The 20596-nt window shown below is 36.6% G+C and overlaps 2 protein-coding genes across 3 annotated transcripts; one reads left to right on the forward strand and one right to left on the reverse strand.

Annotated features, from left to right (window-relative positions):
* The first annotated feature begins 9439 nt into the window (after positions 1–9439).
* Positions 9440–13509, forward strand: LOC109809678 (purple acid phosphatase 15). The gene is made up of 8 exons (XM_020373053.3): positions 9440–9998; positions 10569–10760; positions 11005–11338; positions 11456–11673; positions 11948–12138; positions 12334–12618; positions 12727–12846; positions 13135–13509. The coding sequence occupies exons 1-7, from the start codon at positions 9725–9727 to the stop codon at positions 12844–12846; spliced, it is 1614 nt and encodes a 537-aa protein (XP_020228642.1). The 5' UTR covers positions 9440–9724; the 3' UTR covers positions 13135–13509.
* A 143-nt stretch (positions 13510–13652) lies between these two features.
* LOC109809680 (PLASMODESMATA CALLOSE-BINDING PROTEIN 2) lies at positions 13653–20569 on the reverse strand. 2 transcript variants are annotated; one of them, XM_020373054.3, is made up of 3 exons: positions 20097–20556; positions 14813–14858; positions 13653–14036 (listed from the first exon to the last, which is right to left on the reverse strand). In XM_020373054.3, the coding sequence occupies exons 1-3, from the start codon at positions 20413–20415 to the stop codon at positions 13841–13843; spliced, it is 561 nt and encodes a 186-aa protein (XP_020228643.1). In that variant the 5' UTR covers positions 20416–20556; the 3' UTR covers positions 13653–13840. The 2 variants fall into 2 exon arrangements, with proteins under 2 accessions (XP_020228643.1, XP_082927600.1); XM_083071474.1 differs by lacking the exon at positions 13653–14036 and adding an exon at positions 14358–14722 and having other exon boundaries at positions 20097–20569.
* Between the last annotated feature and the right edge of the window lie 27 nt (positions 20570–20596).

A 20596-nucleotide genomic window follows, 5' to 3' on the forward strand; every position in this document is an offset into this window, starting at 1 on the left:
GTTATGATTCATGTTGTCATATCTTAATCTGTAGCCTAGTAAGTCTCCATGGGGCGTCCCGGTAAATCTTAGCCCTCTTCCTGACCACCTAAAACATTTGTACAATTATAAAATTTTAGATTAAATATTTTACTTGTTTGATGTATTAAAGTGGTATAAAAATTAATCCATACCTCGATGCTAGCGGAAATGTAATATCCCGTTGGACTGTTGGTTGGATCGAGGGCATTCTATACCAAGCCCAAGACTGTAGAAGTAAAGAACATCCACCCATTTTCTTTGAGGATGGATAGATTGCCCTACACAATTCTCTATACAAATGTGCCAAACAAGCAGAACCCCAACTATATCGTCCTGCACGTTCCAAGTCAGCCAATAATGGTAAATACATTAAGTGAATTCTATTACCTGACTTGTCTGGCATAATGACACCACCGATCAACCCTAAGATATATGCTCGACAATGTTGAAGCAATTGTTGTTGAGTGGGTTCATCTGGTAGTGCAATTGCATGGTCTCTTATCCATTTGAGTTTTATGGTTGAGCCAACTAGAGCTTCCCCTTTTGGAGGTACGAAGCCTAATAACTCGTAACATAATTCATCCCAGTCAAACAAAGTTGGTCCTGTTACTGGTTTGCCGTCAATCCTTAAACCCAATTGTAGTGCCACATCTTCCAAAGTCACCGTGCACTCACCAACCGGGAAGTGAAAAGTATGTGTCTCAGGTCTCCACCTCTCCACCAAAGACGTTATCAAACAATCATCGATTTTAAAATGTCTTATTTTTGCAACCTCGGCAAAGCCAGCAACCTCCAACAAATTCTCAATTCTTGGGTCAGGTGCAGGCATGGAATGATAGTAAGATTGAATGATTTGATCACTTGTTGTCTGCGAAAATGGTAGAATTAAAATGTTTGTAAAAGATAATATTAGTTGTCAACATTATGCAATGTATAATAACTTACCATAAGATGAGTATCATTTGACCTATGAAGGTGTTGTTTCCACAACATAGTTGAAGATGAAGAAGACATTATTGAAGAACAATAGCAACGAAATTGAATACTGCAATAGCTGAAGAGAAATGATCTTTGGTTGTGTGTTTAGTGTTGGATTGTATGTAGTGTATATATAGTGGAAAAAATTAATGGTTGATGCAGAGTAATGAATGCTTGGTACCAGAGCGTCAGAAAAGTTATTGCTTTGTGCAGGGTGTCATTGATGCAGTGTGTCATTGATGCAGGGTGTCATTGATGCAGTGTCCCAGAGCGTCAGAAAAGTTATTGCTTTGTGCAGGGTGTCATTGATGCAGTGTGTCATTGATGCAGTGTATCATTGATGCAGGGTGTCATTGATGTAGTGTCCCAGAGCGTCAGAAAAGTTATTGCTTTGTGCAGAGTAATCAATGCTGTGTCCCAGAGCGTCAGAAAAGTTATTGCTTTGTGCAGAGTAATCAATGCTGTGTCCCAGAGCGTCAGAAAAGTTATTGCTTTGTGCAGGGTGTCATTGATGCAGTGTCCCAGAGCGTCAGAAAAGTTATTGCTTTGTGCAGGGTGTCATTGATGCAGGGTGTCATTGATGCAGTGTGTCATTGATGCAGGGTGTCATTGATGCAGTGTGTCAGAAAAGTTATTACGGTTGTTGAATGTAATTGATTGACTCCTAACTCCACCTTCTATTTAAATGATACGAATGTTGGGTTCAAATGCAAAGTCCAATTGAGCTAAGCTTTGTTGTTTCTGTGTGTTAGTCCTTGTCTACAACAATGTCTTCCTCTTCTTTGAATGTGTTAGTCTTTTTCAATGGTGAAATCACTCAAACAACTCAAGGAGATACTTTTGTATCCTCTGACACAATATTTTTATCAATTAGATCACGTATCACACTTGATGCGTTGAAAGCTAAGATCCAAAGAAGAATTTCGTTACCACAACCACATTCAGTTGATCAACTTTACTTTCGGTATCCACAAGTGGTAGGCGAAGGAATGCTTCATTTCCGGGCTGTCAAGCTTACCGACGATGAAGATGTTCATGGTATGATTCAAATGATTCATTCCCTTAAACATCTAACTTCTGCTGAACTATATGCAGATCTCACACCAATTATTTCTGAAGAACAAAACCAATCTTCTACCTATGAAAACCAGCCTTCTACCTATGAAAATCAGCCTTCTTCCTATCAAAACCAACCTTCTTCCTATCACAACCAACCTTCTTCGTATGAAAACCAACCTTGTTTTTATGAAACCCAACCTTCTTCATATCACAACCAACCTTTTTATCATCAAAACCAACCATCATTAGACGATTTTCATACACATGGATCATTTACCAACCTCCTTACATCTGGAGTCCAACAAGAAGAATAACAGCAAGGAGTCCCTGAAGTTGGAGTTCCTGAAGAAGAAGTTGGTCCTTTCAGTGAGGGGGAAGATGATGCAAGACTCCAACAAGACGATGAACAAGATGAGGAAGATCGTGTTGTACAACAATCTCAGCACGTAAGCACATTCAGTTTTCCTTCACACATGCATAATGTTGATTTGCAAACAGATTTCACCGACCCAGAGTATAGACATGCACTTGACCATGTTGATGTCGAGTACTCTCTTGACAGCCTATTTCAAGGCATGACTTTCAACACAAAGGAGGAAGTCCAACATGTTCTAAATGCATACCATATAAAGAAAGGTTTGTATTACAGGGTGGAGAAATCGTCACCAACGTTAATTGTTGCACGCTGTGTTAACAGTACATGTGATTGGAGGTGCAGAGCGGCTTTTATTACTAAAAGCCAAAAATGGGAGCTTCGTAAGGTATCAGGTGAACATTCTTGTTCATCACCTATTATTACACAAGATCATGTTAACCTTGGCTATGTATATATTAGCAAAAGTATTCTTCCTTTGGTGGAGAGTGATCCATCCATTTCTATTCCAACAATAATAGCACACATCAAAAGTGCTGAAGGGTACACGATCTCATACCGCAAAGCTTGGATGGCAAAGCAAAAGGCAATTGAAGACTTACATGGTAACTGGGAACAATCTTACCATGATTTACCCAAGTTGCTTAGTGCCATGAGTGGATTTCTTAATGGATTTGTTGTTGAGAAGCAAACAAGGCCACTATACAACCAACAAGGTGAGATGGTTCATCATTATGTTCAATTCCATAGAGTATTTTGGACATTTAAACCTTGTATCGATGGGTTCAAATACTGCAAACCCATTGTTCAAGTTGATGGCACATTCTTGTATGGCAAATACAAAGGAACTCTCCTTGTGGCCGTGGCTCAAGACGGTAACAACAAAATCTTTCCAATTGCCTTTGCAATTGTTGAGGGTGAAACAGCAGAAGCATGGTTTTTCTTTCTACATTATCTCAAAAGACATGTTTGCCCTCAAGATGGCCTTTGCTTAATTTCGGACAGGCACGAATCTATCAAAAATGCCTACGCTAGACAAGGCAGTGGTTGGACACCCGAGAATTCAGTGCATGTATTTTGTATTCGCCATATAGCTCAAAACTTCATGAGGCATTTCAAGAATACGGAACGAAAAAAATTAATCATCAACATGGGTAGGTACTTAGCATCATTAATTACTTCAATTTGTTTCACCATATTTCAACATTACTAAATTATTCATTTTTTCCTGATCTGATTTCACAGCTTATGGGATGACTGAGCCAAGATTCAATTACTACTACAATACGCTAAGGAGCGAACCAGAAACCGAAGGTGTAATTGAATGGCTCAACACCATACCAAAAGAACAATGGACTCTTGCATGGGATGGTGGCCGACGATGGGGACACATGACTACCAACTTGGCTGAGGCAATTAACTCCATTCTTAAAAAAACAAGAAATTTGCCAATTTCTGCAATCATCATGTCGACTTATAAGAGATGTAATGCCTTATTCATCCAAAAGGGGAAGGAAGTCGATGCTAAACTTAGGGCTGGCCAAGTTTATACGGATATAATGAATAGGGCCATGAGAGATGCAGAATCAAAGGCTAATAGTCATCATGTCCTCGAATTTGATCGTCACAGTACACGTTTTTTGGTGCAAGAGACCATTAACCCAAGAGAAACACGACCTACTGGAACTTTCACGGTTAGACTACATGACAACTGGTGTGACTGTGGAAAATTCCAAAAGCTACACATGCCATGCTCCCATGTTGTTGCTGCATGTAAGCATGTTCACCATGATTATAAATCTTACATACATCCGGTATACACATTACAATATGTTTCAAATGTGTATAACGAATTATTTGGTGAACTTCCTAATGAATCTTATTGGCCGGATTGTGAAGAACCGCAAATCATACCAAATCCGGAACACATTAGAAATAAAAAAGGTCGTCCAAAGTCATCCAGAATACGCACTGAAATGGATATGGTTGAACCAGGCCAACCAAGAAGGTGTTCTCTCTGCAGGAATGTCGGTCACTCAAAGAAGAAATGTCCTTATCGTCAAGGGAGTTCAAGTCACCAAGCTTAAAATGTCATCAAACTTTCCAAATATTGTATTTTCTTTACTATCATTTTAAATAAAAATTGTCTTTTTTTAATTAATTTAAATTCATATTTATTTCATTATTTATTTATTTAATAATTATTTTATTATTTATTCTTATTCTAAAAACTTAACTAAATTATTTTATTTACAATTAATACAAAATTTAAAAATAACTTAAAATTTAACAGTGATACAACATAGGTGGAACCAGAAGTAGAAGCTATGATGTTCAAATGAATAAAGTTGTAACAGTGATACGTCATTTTCTGGGATCAGTAACACATGTTAATTTAAAGGTACTGACATCCTAATAAATGTGGTTGTCCATCTGATTCATTACCCAAATTGAATTCTTCAACAACCCACCAAATTGGTCATAAACATCATTAAAGTTGGATTCTAATTTGCTGTATTATAATTCTGTTATTGCTCTTTTTTATTCGAACTCCTATTTTATTGTTGTATTTTGATTTTTTTTCAACTTCTTTATCTCAATTAATGTTGTTTTTATCTAAAGTTGTCATTTATCATAATATTTTCTTTTTTTTAAAATTTTCTAATTAAATTTAATTTGATTCAATTTTATTCTTTAAATTTAATTTTAAATACATTCTTATAATCTGAATTCAAAATAATAACTAAATTAATTATTTTAAATTTCATTATAATTTTTTTTAAATTCTATATATTTTAAACTGAAAAACTAAAAAAGAATTTATAAATCTAGAATAAAAAATTTAAATTAAAAAAAACAAAAAAGAAAACAGAAAAAACGAAAAAAAAAAAAAAGGGGGCCTTTGAGAAATCGGTTACTGGGTAACCGATTTCTCAAAGGGATTTTTCAAAATTTTGGAAAAATCCCTTTGAGAAATCGGTTACCCAGTAACCGATTTCTCACCTACAAAACTAGGTGGTATATTTAGGTAAATATATTTCACTCTGGGTTATTTAAATAAATAAATAAAAAAAACAGTATATTAAAAAAAAAAAGTCTCAGATTGTAGACACCCAAGCTTATTTAAGATTCAAGAAGATCCATGTATTATTGGCCCCATGAGGCCTAGTATGATTGTGTAAATATCCAGCAAATTGGGTTTCACATACACTATTAACTTGTAGGTCATCCCAGAGTGTTCTCCACACTAGCTACCCGCGTAATTCTCACTACACCCTTGATCCATTAACTCACAATGTAAGCACTTAGTTACTCAACAGATCTAACAAGTGAGTCAAATCTTCTTATTTACTTGCTCTACCTCGCTTTATACTTTATATTGTATTGTTAGTTTGAATTACCACTTGCTTAAGCATAGCGGTGTTTATTGGTTTTTTTGAAAAATTTAACCTGAACCGTTTTATAAAAAAAAGAAATCGGATATATTTTTTATAAAGTGGATAAGTTTGTTTTTCTATAAAATATGAATATTATTTTAAAGTTAGATCGGTTCAGTATGGTATAGTTATCTATTTTTTATTTATATATAGATTGAATTTTTAAGAAAATTAAACTGAACAATACCGTTCCACTTTATAAAAATAGATCAGATAACTGAATCGATTTTATAAAGTGGATTGGTTCAGATTTTTTTTTCAAAATGAATTAGATTTTCCAATATGAAGCGAATCGATTATAGATCAGTTCGGAGCAATTTAGATTTTTTGCACACCCCTAACAATGTTTATAAATAATCATCATTATTAATTCACTCACTACACACAAAAAAAAAATATATATATAAGTAAAATATTTAAGTTTTTCTTACTGCACAATGAATGTAAAATGATTTTACAACCAATTACATATCATTATTGAAATAAAATTCTACAATACTTATTTATTATAAAAGTTTATAACTTATCATGAATGATGAAATGTAAAACTATTTCACATGTATCGCCTATTTTTCCAAGATATTTTATCTCATCAAAGTGATAAAAGCTAATAAATGCAATGTTTAATATAAATATAAATATGATTTTTAAAAAATTAATTATTTTTTTAAATTAACTCATATTTTACGCAATAACATTTTTTAGATATTATTATTTAACAAAAACATTTTTAGAAATTATTTTAACTTTTTATCTAATTCAATTTTTTTATTTATCATACTTATTTATGAATTAAATTTTAATTTTTTAAAATAAATTATTATTAATTAAAAATAATTTTGTATCATAATATAATTATTTATCTTAAATAAAAATATATCATTTATATATTTACAAATATCTATTTATACAAATTTTAAATCTAATTTATATATTCAAATATAGTATTATTTTTATATATAATTATTAAAAAATTAATTATATACAATAAACACTTAATATGAAATACACATACTAAAATACTATTCTTAATTAAATATCAAAACTATGTTACATTATATTGAAAAAGATAATATATATATATATATATATATATATATATATTTGTACAAACATTACATTAATATATTTATAAAAAAAATTACATTAATATCATTTAATGTTATACTAATATTTTTTCTCAAGTCTAGTTTACTTCTTTTTACTTATATCACCTATTGAATTTTTATTGTTTAAAATATGTATATATTAGTTTTTTTTAATAAATTCATAATTAAATAATAAACCCGTGCGATGCAACTAATATGTTTACTCGTACATCACACGGGAGCATGTGAAATATACTTTATATAATAAAAATGATTTTTATAATTTTAGACTTTAAAGCGTATTTTATTTGTATTTTAAATTTTATATTTATTCTATAATAATAGAAAAATATATAACGTTTATAAATTAATGTATAAAAAATAAATCTACGTAACTAATGTATATGGTATTTGAGAAAATTACTGAATAATGTTATGAAAAATATGAAAGATCGTCTTTTGAAAGTTGGTAAAACTGGAAGATTAAGAAACTAAATTGGAAATTAAACTATTTTAAATGTAGGAAAGTGAGATACACTATATTTTGAAATCTCCATATCCCTTATGTGGCTTCTAATTGAGCAGACATATTAAAATTGATGAGGCTCACATTTAATTAAAAAATTGTTATTGGTTGTACAACCCAATGGACGTGCAATTAATATTTTTTAATTGCAAAATTTATTATAAAATTTGAGTGGAAAATCATTATTAAAAAAAACTCATTAATATTTTTTTATGAGGAAAAATTAATATATGCAGAATTTATAGAGAATGAAGATGACATTGAAAAATTATCGAAAAGTTTTTCACTTTAATGTAAGTAAAGATAAGATAAGATTTTTATGATTTTTAATAAAAGTATACATTTAAATTCAAATTACTTTACAAATATATATATATATATATATATATATATATATATTAATTTAATATCAATTTTTATTATAAAATAAAATAAAATTTTGATTTTGATTTCTCAAATTTATTATTACTTTATTAAAAAGTTCGATATTAAATTAATATTTTTATTTTGATTCCTTAAATCTATTAGTATTTCGATGAATTATCGATGGTAAATCATGAATTATTGCAAGTAGATATAATTATATTAGAATTTATTTTGTAGACTTTATGTAGAACATAAATGAGAATTATTGCATGCAGATTTGATAATGTTAGATTGTTTATTTTATAGAATTTATTTTAGAAATTGTTCATTTTAATATAAGTATGATAACATAAGATATAATTTACAAAATTTAAATACAGCATTAAATGCTATAATTAATAACATTTATTCTCAAGTCTAATTTACATTTTATATATTATATTAATATTGATTTGTCTTTTTAAATGTATTTTTTAAACTAAAATTTTTAATTCTTAATTAAATAATAACATTGCGAAACCATTAGGGTTAGCCTAGTGGTTGGGTGTAGAGGGGTTGAGGTAGTTAGAAACATGAGGACCTAAGTTCAATTATCATTGCGACCATCTTTGTAATTTTTCCTATCTTTACAAAAAAAAAATAATAATAACATTGCGTCATATTATATAAGGGAAATCTATTTATTTACATATTTATATAAATATTACACTAATAACACTAAATATTAAATTAATTTCTTTTTAGTCTAATTATATATATATATATATATATATATATATATGAAAAAGAGGCATATTGTGCCTCTTAATATTTATTTAAAAATAAAATAAAAGAAAGATAATAAAAGTAACATTTAATTAAAAATCAATGATAAATATCGTAATTGACTTTAGATTTTATTATATATATATTTGATCTTCTCATAATTTTTAATCATTAATCTTTTAGTCAAACAATTATAAGTGTACTTTATTATAACTTATTCACTTTTAGGAACTAAATTCAATAATTGCTAAAATATCTTTTAATTTTTTATTTTTTCTTAATAATTAAAGAGTATAATAATTGATGTTGATTAAAAAAACAGTTACTAAATGAAGTATTTCTTTTTATACAGCAGTATTGATTTAACAATTTTGATAACTTAAATACATGAAACCTGTGAAACGTGGATTTTTCAACGAAAGATTGAACTTTCTTTTTAAAATAACCAGAAATTTTATAAGCACAATCTGTTCCAGCATAATGCTTTCACAATTGATGCTGTGTTGTTGCTTTCATAACAAATTACTGATTAAATTAGTATTAATTAATTAATTAGTTATAGAAGATATTTTATTTTAGAAATTACAACTAGTAACGCTTGAACTTTTATAAATTAGGCATTCCTATGAAAGTTGCAAAAAAAGTATAAATCCGATTCAGTATTCATTACGTACATTAAAATATTTATTTATTATTTTTATATACTGGTGCTCTGATAAAACATTTGACTGGAGAATTGGAAAAATTGACGTTTATAAATATGATCGATGTAAACGCAGGTTTAATTTATCCAGCAACCTTAAGATTGATTAGTCCAAACAAAAAACACCCTCCATTCCCAATATATCATCACCACGTGTAGTGATCATTTGATTTGTTGTTTCTTTTTTATATATAAAGTCCATTTCTTTGATCTCCTTTCTAGCGTCGCATTAAATAAAAAATCTTCTTTGTTTGCTCCATTTGTAACGTAACGTTCCTCATTTTGAAATATTTCTTACATAACGGATGAAATATTTGACTTTGACCCTTGTTTTTTCTCTTCTTTCTTCCATCCAAGCTCTCATCTATTTAAGCATCTCAACTCATTGTGCTGTCATTGCACTTGAGAATGTTCAGGTTGAATCCTGAAATGGGTTGGCTTATTATATTTTGTGTGTTGTTTTCACTAAGTTCAGTGTTTGCTGATGGAGGAATTCCAACCACTCTGGATGGACCCTTCAAGCCTGTGACCGTTCCTCTTGATAAGAGCTTCCGAGGAAACGCCGTGGACTTGCCAGATACAGATCCTCTCGTTCAAAGAATCGTTAAAGGGTTCCAGCCAGAACAAATCTCTCTCTCCCTCTCTTCTTCTCATGACTCTGTTTGGATTTCTTGGATTACAGGTACCACTTTCATCTTCATTACTACTTTCTCATCTTGTTCCCCCCACTTGAAATAATAAAAACAGGTCACAAATGAATGCAACCATCACTTTTCTTGTTTTTTTGCTTCATTCCTTCACGTGAACTTATAATTCATGCCATCATGGCATGCAGACAAATGGCTTTGCTCTTGTTTTCATTTTCCAAATGCAATTAATGTTGCTTTCAGTACCGTTGAATTAAAACCCGTGTTGCTACAGGAAGCACCGAAGCACACTCACTCTCTAGGTGCTTATACCTTTTCCTTCATTCAACAATTAACATAAAGTTGCTTTTTAATGCATTAAGCTACCAACAATCGTACAATTCGAGGTTATCGAATTTCATTGAACCTTTAGCTATCTACCAATTGTAAGTGTTGAATTTGTTTTTTTCTCCTAAGGCCATATTTTGGGCATGTTACTGCCATAACTCTTAATTTCATGTCAAATTCAAGTGACTATATAGGTTTACTTTTACCTCATAACTAGTGCTTATCTATAAAACGTATATGGCATAAAATAGGTGTCACATTGTCGATTATATTTGCAGGGGAGTTCCAAATTGGGGACAATATAGAACCCTTAGATCCTGAAACTGTTGCTAGCATAGTTCAATATGGAAGGTTCGGAAGGAAAATGAGTCACCAAGCTACGGGTTATTCCCTCGTCTACAGTCAGCTTTATCCATTTGAAGGCCTTCAGAACTACACCTCTGGAATTATACATCACGTTCGTCTCACAGGTATAAGACTCTGTACAAGCTTCCCTTCTATGTTCTAACCCACTTGCACTGGAATTTTTTTATCCAAATAAATGTATTTATGACTTGGAAAGAATAAGCAGGGTTTAGAATCATTATCCTTTGCCTTTGCTAGTTATTTTAAGTCAAATGTGTATTTGTATGGCATATATAATTGGTTGTGCACTTGTACCAGAGGCAAAAGAAGTTATTGGGAAAATTTAGAATTGTGTTGTATTTGCCGCAGGAGTGAAACCCAACACACTATATCAATATCAATGTGGAGATCCTTCTTGGTCAGCAATGAGTGATATTCATTATTTCAGGACTATGCCAGCTTCTGGCCCCAAGAGCTACCCTAGCAGAATAGCAGTGGTTGGAGACTTGGGCCTTACATACAATACCACATCCACTGTTAATCATATGACCAGTAACCATCCTGATCTTATTCTGTTGGTTGGAGATGTTAGTTACGCTAACCTGTATCTTACAAATGGTACTGGGGCAGACTGCTACTCTTGCTCATTTTCTAACACTCCCATCCATGAAACATATCAGCCTCGTTGGGATTATTGGGGAAGGTACATTTTGACTTTCTTCCTTAGGAAGCTTTTTTCTATCATTGTTTTAGTGGTCTTGCCATGCCGTTATCTTGATTTTCTTTACAATGCAATCAATGTTGGTTGTTGTTGATTCAGGTACATGCAGCCTCTGATTTCTAGTGTCCCAATAATGGTAATAGAAGGGAATCATGAGATTGAAAAACAAGCTGAAAATCGAACATTTGTTGCTTATAGTTCTCGATTTGCATTCCCATCAGAAGAGAGTGGATCATCATCCACCTTATATTATTCTTTCAATGCTGGAGGGATACATTTTATAATGCTGGGTTCCTACATATCGTATTACAAATCAGGTTAACTCTCCCTCTATCCTTTTCTTTTATTGTCTTCTACATGATCCAATATTCTTCGTACTATTAACATGGTTTAGACATTGGAAAGCATTGCTGTTTACTTGCCTGCATGATATTGATTGGGATAGTGTTAATAGTTTCTAATTAGCTCACTACTAACATGGTTTAGACTTTGGAAAGCATTGCTGTTTAATTACATGCATAATATTGATTGGGATAGTGTTAAAAGTTTCTAATTAGCTCACAACCAATGCCATCCCCTCTTTTATTGCAGGGGACCAGTACAAGTGGTTGGAGAGAGACTTGGCTTCTGTTGACAGGGAAGTAACTCCGTGGTTGGTAGCTACATGGCATTCACCTTGGTACAGCACCTACAAGGCACATTATAGAGAAGCAGAGTGTATGAGGGTAGAGATGGAAGACTTGCTATATAAATATGGCGTTGACATTGTCTTCAATGGACATGTATGCTATTGTTTTCATTAATTTTCATATATGATGCATTAGTCTAGCCTTTCTATGGAAGGATATTTGTTGCTTGCCCTATCATTTGTCCATGATCCATAGATAAATTGGCAAGGTGAAGTTCAATAAATGCATTTTTAGTTGAGTCATAGCTTGTACTTGTAAAATCTCTAATGGGAACCGAACGTTGAACAGGTTCATGCGTATGAGAGATCAAACCGGGTATACAACTACACATTGGATCCTTGTGGTCCTGTTCATATCACGGTTGGTGATGGTGGCAACAGGGAAAAGATGGCAATCACACATGCTGATGAACCTGGAGAGTGTCCAGAACCATCAACTACACCAGATGACTTCATGGGAGGCTTCTGTGCCTTTAACTTTACATCGGGTCCAGCAGCAGGTAACTTCTGTTGGGACCGACAGCCTGATTATAGTGCTTTCAGAGAAACTAGCTTCGGTCATGGCATTCTAGAGGTCATCCTTCTTTCTTTACTCTTTTCTTTATGGATGGAAATTACCATAACATTCACTCATTCATGCATGTTAGAGGTACACAAAACATAACTGCTATGTCATATGCAGATGAAAAATGAAACCCATGCACTGTGGACTTGGCATCGCAATCAAGACTTTTATGGTAGCGCTGGAGATGAGATTTACATTGTTAGGCAACCTCAAAAATGCCCACCAGCCAGCCCATAGGTACATAATATTTTTACATTGTTGCATTAGATTGACCGTTGATATATATATATATATACACACACAAAAGTAATACTTGAAATGCTTTAATATCTTCTTTTGGCTTGCTATCAAGTTTTTTTCTAATATCTAGCTACTTTTCTCGTAAACTCAGCTATATAGGATTATATTAGAGTATCTTACACGCAAGCATGGATTAAGATTTGTTATCTGTAGCAAGTAATTCAGTTTCTTATTTATTATGAGTAAATATGTTTTTAACCTGGATGCTTTCCTTCAATTTTGCAGGAGGGCGCTAAATTTTTTTTACTTGAAGATGCATTAAGCACATCAATGATTTCAAGGAGTGTAGCGCTGAAATTATCATATCTGACACCACGTGCGGCAATTGGATTCAAAGGCATACTGTATGTTATTGTGTATTAGTTAACAAGAATGAATTGTAAACAAGTATTTTAAAATTAAAGAATAAAACAATATCTTGAGTGGATATTGGATACACAGGATATAATCGTAACGTAGGACATGTATTGCGTTTTACTCGGTATGAATTTTGTATTCTTATAATCCTGATAACATTTTTCCAATTTATTGGAATCCTACTAGTGTTTCTCTGCAACAGAAAATTGGAAAAATGCATATTACTATCAGATTTAGTCTTTATTTCAAATATGCAAGACCTTAGACACTATTTATTCGGTCAGGATTTTGATGTGTCTCACTTGCATTTATCTATAAAATAAGCTGGTAATCTATCGGCCTGATCGGTGGCCTTACAAAAGGAGGAGCAAGAAAAGTAAAGATCATAGAGAAAAAAGTGATACGGAAGAAATTCATTGTAAGGAAGCAGGTCTAAACAAACAAGTATGCGAAGAGAACAACGAAACTGAGCTACTGACTTAAATAGAAAGGTCTCCGAACAATTCTTGCTCTATACCTCCCACTTCAGAGGAGGATATGACTTCCATTACATAACTCAGGTAGAAAAGTCTGCCTAAGGGATAAGGAGCAGAATGAGAAGGAAAACAAAAAATGAGGAGGTGGCCATTGTCTTTGAAGGTGCTCCAGAATTTTCAGGGATTAGAGGGTTCATTCCTGATGCTGATGCTGCACCATCTCCTCCATGGATTGGACTTGTTATGGTACTGGTAGGTGGTGTTGTTACTGTTGTATTTGTTACTCCAACAGTTCTAGACATTATAAGAAATAAAGTAAGCAATCATAACTCAGTTTACAGTAATGCATTCATCTTTTATATTCAAATGAATAATCACGCGGGTGTGACCAACTGGCCAACTGGGAGTGACCTCGTTAAAGTCACCTGTTTTCCCGAGCAATTTGCTTTCTTCGCCGAGGGATAAGAAAAAAAAGAACTGCACATTTTCTTTCGACTAACTATAATGAAAAAATACTTTAAAAAAAAAAATCTCTCGTCTGTTTCCTTTTTCCTTTGAATTTAATTTTAAAATTTTCTCCGTTCAAATAAATAAGGAATAAAAACATGGTTACTATTGGCCAGTAGCAATGACATAGTTACTGTACTTCAGAAGTCCATCTTTGTCTTTGCTGTTTTGGCGAATCACCAACAAGTTGTGTTCCCATTGCCAATGACACTTGAACATAATAATATAGTATCTTTACAGTAAACCACCCACCTAAACGTAGTTAAAAGGGAATAAGGTTTAAGTGAGATATTAATTAACACTAAGTGAAGGCAGGATGAAGGTTGGATTGAATGCATACTACAACAAAGTGAGAAGCACAAGGCCGCAACAGTACAACCAAAAGGGGCAAGACGTAAGGGACAATAAACCATTTTTCTTTCCACTTCCAGAGATCTCTCTCTGTCTCTTCCTGGGAACTCAGGCCATTCCCACTATCACAAATAAATAAATGGCTACAAAACGAATTAAATTCTTGTTGGTGAAAGAAAAGAAGTAGAAGGAGAAGGAAGAGGCATATATACCTTGTTGGTGAGGCTGCGAAGGAAGGGTAGATGCAAGATCCATAGCCTGTAATGTATATATATATATATATATATAGAGAGAGAGAGAGAGTGGAAGGTGCTGCAGCAGGAGAAAGGAGAATAATAACAGAAAGAAGAGATAATTCAGAGAGAAAGCAAATACTTTTTTCTATTCTTTTCCTTTTTCCATACAGTAAAGTGCTATATATGCACGAATGGCAATTTGCCTTGCAGTACAATCATTAGCTAATAACAAAAGGATATTCTCAATCAATCCTTCCTAACGGAATTCTTCTTTGTGCGTGGGTCAGGGCACGTGGTCACATAATCCTCCAAATGCTGAGGTGGACGTCTCACCCTTCTTGCATGTGCCTCTGGTGCATTCAGTGCTTGCGTAGTAGTGCTCTCAGTGGGTTCAACAGCACTAGGACTTGTATTCCTTACATCCCCTCCAGGTTCAAGAAACACCTTGTCCTCAAGGTGAAACTGAGATTGCAAGATGGTCCAAGGTTCCCAAGTGGCCTCCTCAAGTGGTAAGCCCTGCCAGTGGACTAAGACAAGAACTGCAGGCGGACTAGAAGAATTATCCCATTTCCAATCGAGAATAGCAGCAGGTTCCAGTATGGGGTGATTGTCCTCAATTACCGGGGGTAAGGAGAGAGGAGGGGAGGGCAGGGGACCCTTATGCGGACGCAGGAGGCTAACGTGGAACACGTTATGTATTCGCGCGGAAGGGGGGAGCTCAACTTCATAAGCAACGGAACCAATTTTCCTCGAAATTTTGAAAGGTCCAAAGAATCGCTTCATAAGTTTGACAGAATGAGTCGCAGTGACAGAAGTTTGCCTGCGTGGACGCAAACGGATATAGACCCAGTCACCCACAGCAAAATGTAGCTCCCGGCGAGACTTGTCAGCCCATTTCTTCATTGTCTCTTGAGCTTTTTTAAGATTAGACTCCAGCTTGTGCAGTATTGCAGCACGGGTAGCAAGCTCAGATTGAACTGCAGCATTAGAAGTATCTTCAGGGAGAATGGGAGGCATAAGGGGTGGTTTGCGACCATAGAGCACTTCAAACGGAGAAAAACCAGTGGAAGCATTGACCGACGTATTGAAACTCCATTCGGCCCATGATAAGAACTTGCCCCAAAGAGAAGGTTTGTGGTGAACGAAACAACGAAGGTACTGCTGTAGAACCTTGTTTGCCACCTCAGTTTGACCATCGGTTTGAGGATGGTAGGCTGTGGAAAGACGAAGCTTGGTGCCACTTAACCGGAAAAGCTCTTGCCAGAACTGACTGAGGAAAATTGGGTCGCGATCAGAGATGAGACTGAGGGGGAGGCCGTGGTGTTTGCAAACAACATCAACAAATAACTGAGCCACTAAACCTGCTGAAAAGGATTTGGGCAACATGCCAAAATGGGCACCCTTGGAGAATCTGTCAACAACAACTAGTATAGTGGTAAAGCCCTTATAAGGAGGAAGGCCCACAACGAAATCGAGGGACAAGTCTTCCCAACAACGCGAAGGAGGAGGTATGGGTTGCAGTAGACCCGATGGCTTCTGCGTTGGTATCTTTGTTTGTTGACAGGGTTGACATTGCTCCACAAAGCGTTGGACATCCTTGCGAATACTGGGCCAATAGAAATTGGCAGAGAGCTTGCTAAGGGTGCGAGAGACCCCGGTATGGCCAGCCATGGGAGTAGAATGGAACTCATGGAGGAGGAGGGGAATGAGGGAGCAAGAAGACGGCAACCATGTTTTCCCTTTGTAGGTAATGAGGCCTTCACGAAGGGAAAAATGTGGGAAGTCAGAAGGTGCTGCAGAGATATTATCCCTCAATTCCTTGAATTCCACGTTATCTGCCAAGGAAGATTTCAAATCCTGCAAGAAATCAGAATGAGTGACAGATAAAACCAGCAATGAATCTGCACTATTGTCAAGGAAGGTTTCTCGCCGAGAAAGAGCATCAGCAGCCAAGTTGGATTTTCCTGGTTTATACTGAATCTCGAAATCAAAGCCCAATAATTTGAATAAGTACTGCTGCTGTTCTGGAGTGAGCACCGTCTGGGTGAGTAGCTCCTTAATAGAGCGTTGATCTGTCTGTATAATAAAATGACGACCAAGGAGATATTGGCGCCATTTCTGCACTGCAGAAGTAATTGCACATAACTCACGAATGTAGGTGGAGGAGTTGCGCAACTTCGGACAGAATTGTTTGCTGAAATAAGCAACCGGATGTCCATTCTGTGAAAGGACTGCACCCATACCTGCACCAGAAGCGTCAGTTTGAATAACAAATAATAAGTCAAATTTGGGAATTGCTAGAACAGGGGCAGCAATGAGGGCCGACTTAAGGCGATCAAAAGCCTCTTGTGCTTTATCAGTCCAAAGGAAACAATCCTTCTTCAAGAGGTCAGTAAGGGGATGGGCAATAGTAGAGTACCCCGAGACAAAACGCCTGTAAAACCCTGTAAGTCCCAAAAAACCCCGAAGGGATTTTAATGTGGAAGGACGGGGCCAAGTGCGAACAGAATCAAGCTTCTCCGGATCAGGTTCCACACCCTTGGCCGAGACTACATGACCCAAATATTGAATTGATTGGAGACCCACACAACACTTGCTGCCCTTGAGGCGAAAGTAGTGTGAGAGCAGTAACTGAAATGTAGTTTCCAGGTGGAGAACATGGTCTTGCAGAGTCGGACTATAGACCAAAATATCATCGAAAAAGACGATGATGAAACGACGGAGATGAGGCCGGAACATGTCATTCATTGTAGCCTGGAATGTGGAGGGAGCATTACACAACCCGAAAGGCATGACCCGAAATTCGAAATGGCCGTTATGGGTTCGAAATGCAGTCTTTTCGGAGTCATGAGGTCTCATCAAAATCTGGTGAAAACCGGAGAAGAGGTCCAGCTTTGAAAACCAAGAAGCATGGCCCAACTCATCAATAAGTTCATCAACTGTTGGGATAGGGAATTTATCTTTCACAGTCACCGTATTGAGGGCCCTATAATCGACGCAAAAGCGCCATGTTCCATCCTTCTTTTTGACCAAGAGGACGGGAGATGAATAGGGACTGGTACTGGGTTTGATAAAACCGGAGTCTAACATTTTCTTCACTTGCGACTCAATTTCCTGCTTCTGAAAATGTGGGTATCGATAGGGCCGTACAGAAATAGGAGCAGTATTGGGTTGTAATGTGATGGAGTGGTCAGTGGGCCGAGGAGGGGGAAGGGAGGTTGGGGCGGTGAAAAGGGAAGCATACTTGTGGATGAGGGATTGTAATGGTGGCTGGGAAGAGGAAGGGAGAAGGGTAGCAGTGGTGGGTGGGGGTGGTTCAGTATGGAGGGGGGAGGGTGAAAAGTCTAAAGAGAGTTGGAAAAGGGCTTCGACTCGATTAGTGGTTTGTAATCGGCGAAGCTGGTGGGCTGTTATAGGTGAAGGATTTGGGCCGCTGTCCCCCTGTAATTCAACCATATTCCCTTGCCACATGAACCTCATGAAGGGCCCGTTATAATCCATCACAAAAGGGCTGACCATGGAGAGCCAATGAGCTCCCAAAACTACATCTGTACCTGATAATTCCAAAGGGTACAGATCCACCGAGAATTGTTGCTGGTCTATGGAGAGTTGAACTTGTGGACAAAAGGAAGAGCAAGGTAGGAATTCTCCATTTCCCACCATGACTCGTAATGGGCTCAGTGTGGGCTTGGAGCATAGATGAAGGAATTGGGCAACCCTGCTCTGGATGAAATTGTGTGTTGCACCACTATCCACAAGGATTTGGACCGCATAACCCTGGATGGATCCGGTGACCCGAAACGTGCGTGGGGTCCAGTGACCAGAAAAAGCGTGTAAACTGATCAACCCAGCCTCTTGTTGGACCTCGTCGGTGATTGGATCCTCATCAGTGGCCGTAAATTCACTCTGTTCCTCAGAATCAAAGGTGGTGAGAAGGAGGAATTGGGGTTTGCAACGATGGCCTCTAGTGTATCGTTCATCGCAATTAAAACAGAGGTTCTTGTCCCTCCGAGCTTGCATCTCAGCTTCAGTAAGACGTTTAATAGGCAGCCGGGTTGGTGGTGTAGGGAGAAGAGGGGGAAGTTGTTTGAGGGGGGTAGGTGAAGAGGGCGGTGGAGAGGGTGGGGAAGGAAGGTGAGTACGGCCAAAACGGTTAGGGGTGAGCTGTGAGGATCGGTACTTATCATCATGGAGTTTAGCCAAGGCTATGGCACTGGGAAGATCCGGTGGCTGCTGAGCGGTGACCTCGCGGCGGAGGTTAGGGCGTAGACCGGAGAGAAAACAGCTGAGATAGAAACTCTGTGGAAAGTCGGAGATTCTGTTGGCCAAAGTCTCGAACTCCGAAAGATAATCGAGGAGGCTGTTCGTTTGAGTGAGCTTACAAAGGGAAGCAATGGGATCGTCAAATTTGGAGGGGGCAAAGCGGAGCTCTAGGGCCCGCAGGAATGCCTCCCAGGAAGTAAGCAACCCATTGCTGAACATCCACTGGTACCATGAAAGAGCTGAGCCTTCTAAGTAGAAGGATGAAATTTGGATACGTTGGTCAGGGGGGGTTTGGTGGTAGTCAAAAAATTGGGTGACCTTAAAAATCCACCCAAGGGCCTCAGAGCCATTAAAAGTAGGGAGGTCAAATTTGACAGGTTTGGTAGAAGGGGATGGGTGATGGTGGTTCTGGTTTTCAAGAATGGAGGTGCGATTGGCTAGGTCATGGATGGTATGGGACAGGTTAGCATGGGAAAGGAAGAGCTGCTCCAATTGTAGGTTGAGTTTGGTAAGCTCCCCTGAAGGAGAGGTAGGGTCGGTCATGGTGAGTAGGAAGCAATGAAAGCACCAAATGGAAGGTGCTGCAGCAGGAGAAAGGAGAATAATAACAGAAAGAAGAGATAATTCAGAGAGAAAGCAAATACTTTTTTCTATTCTTTTCCTTTTTCCATACAGTAAAGTGCTATATATGCACGAATGGCAATTTGCCTTGCAGTACAATCATTAGCTAATAACAAAAGGATATTCTCAATCAATCCTTCCTAACGGAATTCTTCTTTGTGCGTGGGTCAGGGCACGTGGTCACATAATCCTCCAAATGCTGAGGTGGACGTCTCACCCTTCTTGCATGTGCCTCTGGTGCATTCAGTGCTTGCGTAGTAGTGCTCTCAGTGGGTTCAACAGCACTAGGACTTGTATTCCTTACAGAGAGAGAGAGATGTGTGATGTGATCCTTATGATTGAAGTAAAGTAGTGAAAAGAGAAAAGGGGCATGTACTGGGATCGGTTTGAGCGATGGTGGATGTTCCGGAGAAGAGGCATGCGTCGGGAGCTCTGGCATTACGCTGGTAGAAGGTGTTGAAGGCATAAGAAGCGTGAGCTTGAAGGGTGTTGGGAATGTAACAGAGACCATCGGGCTGAATGGGAGCGCAATCAGCTCCACCGCCTCCGCAAGCAGAGTCCAGTGCTGTCTGCAGTGCTTCCTCGTTCGCCCCAATCTTCGCCACGCACCAACTCCCTCCTTCCACCATGCTCACCATCACCATCACCATCACCACCATCATCCAACTACCCACATTTACTTTTGCCATTGCCATCACTAATCTAAAGGGATGCTTAAAGAGAAGAGAATTTATTTATTGAGTTTTGGTCTATGTTATCTTCATTTATTGACCAGTTTTGGTACTCTAGAGTGCCACTGTCCCTTTCAATAATCTATCTAGACTAGGCTCCAAATCTTCGTTCGACCTCGAAACCCTGTTTTGTCACCAAACCTTT

This window comes from Cajanus cajan, chromosome 3 (assembly GCF_000230855.2).
Source record: "Cajanus cajan strain Asha chromosome 3, NIPB_CcT2T_4, whole genome shotgun sequence".
Lineage (NCBI taxonomy): Eukaryota > Viridiplantae > Streptophyta > Magnoliopsida > Fabales > Fabaceae > Cajanus > Cajanus cajan.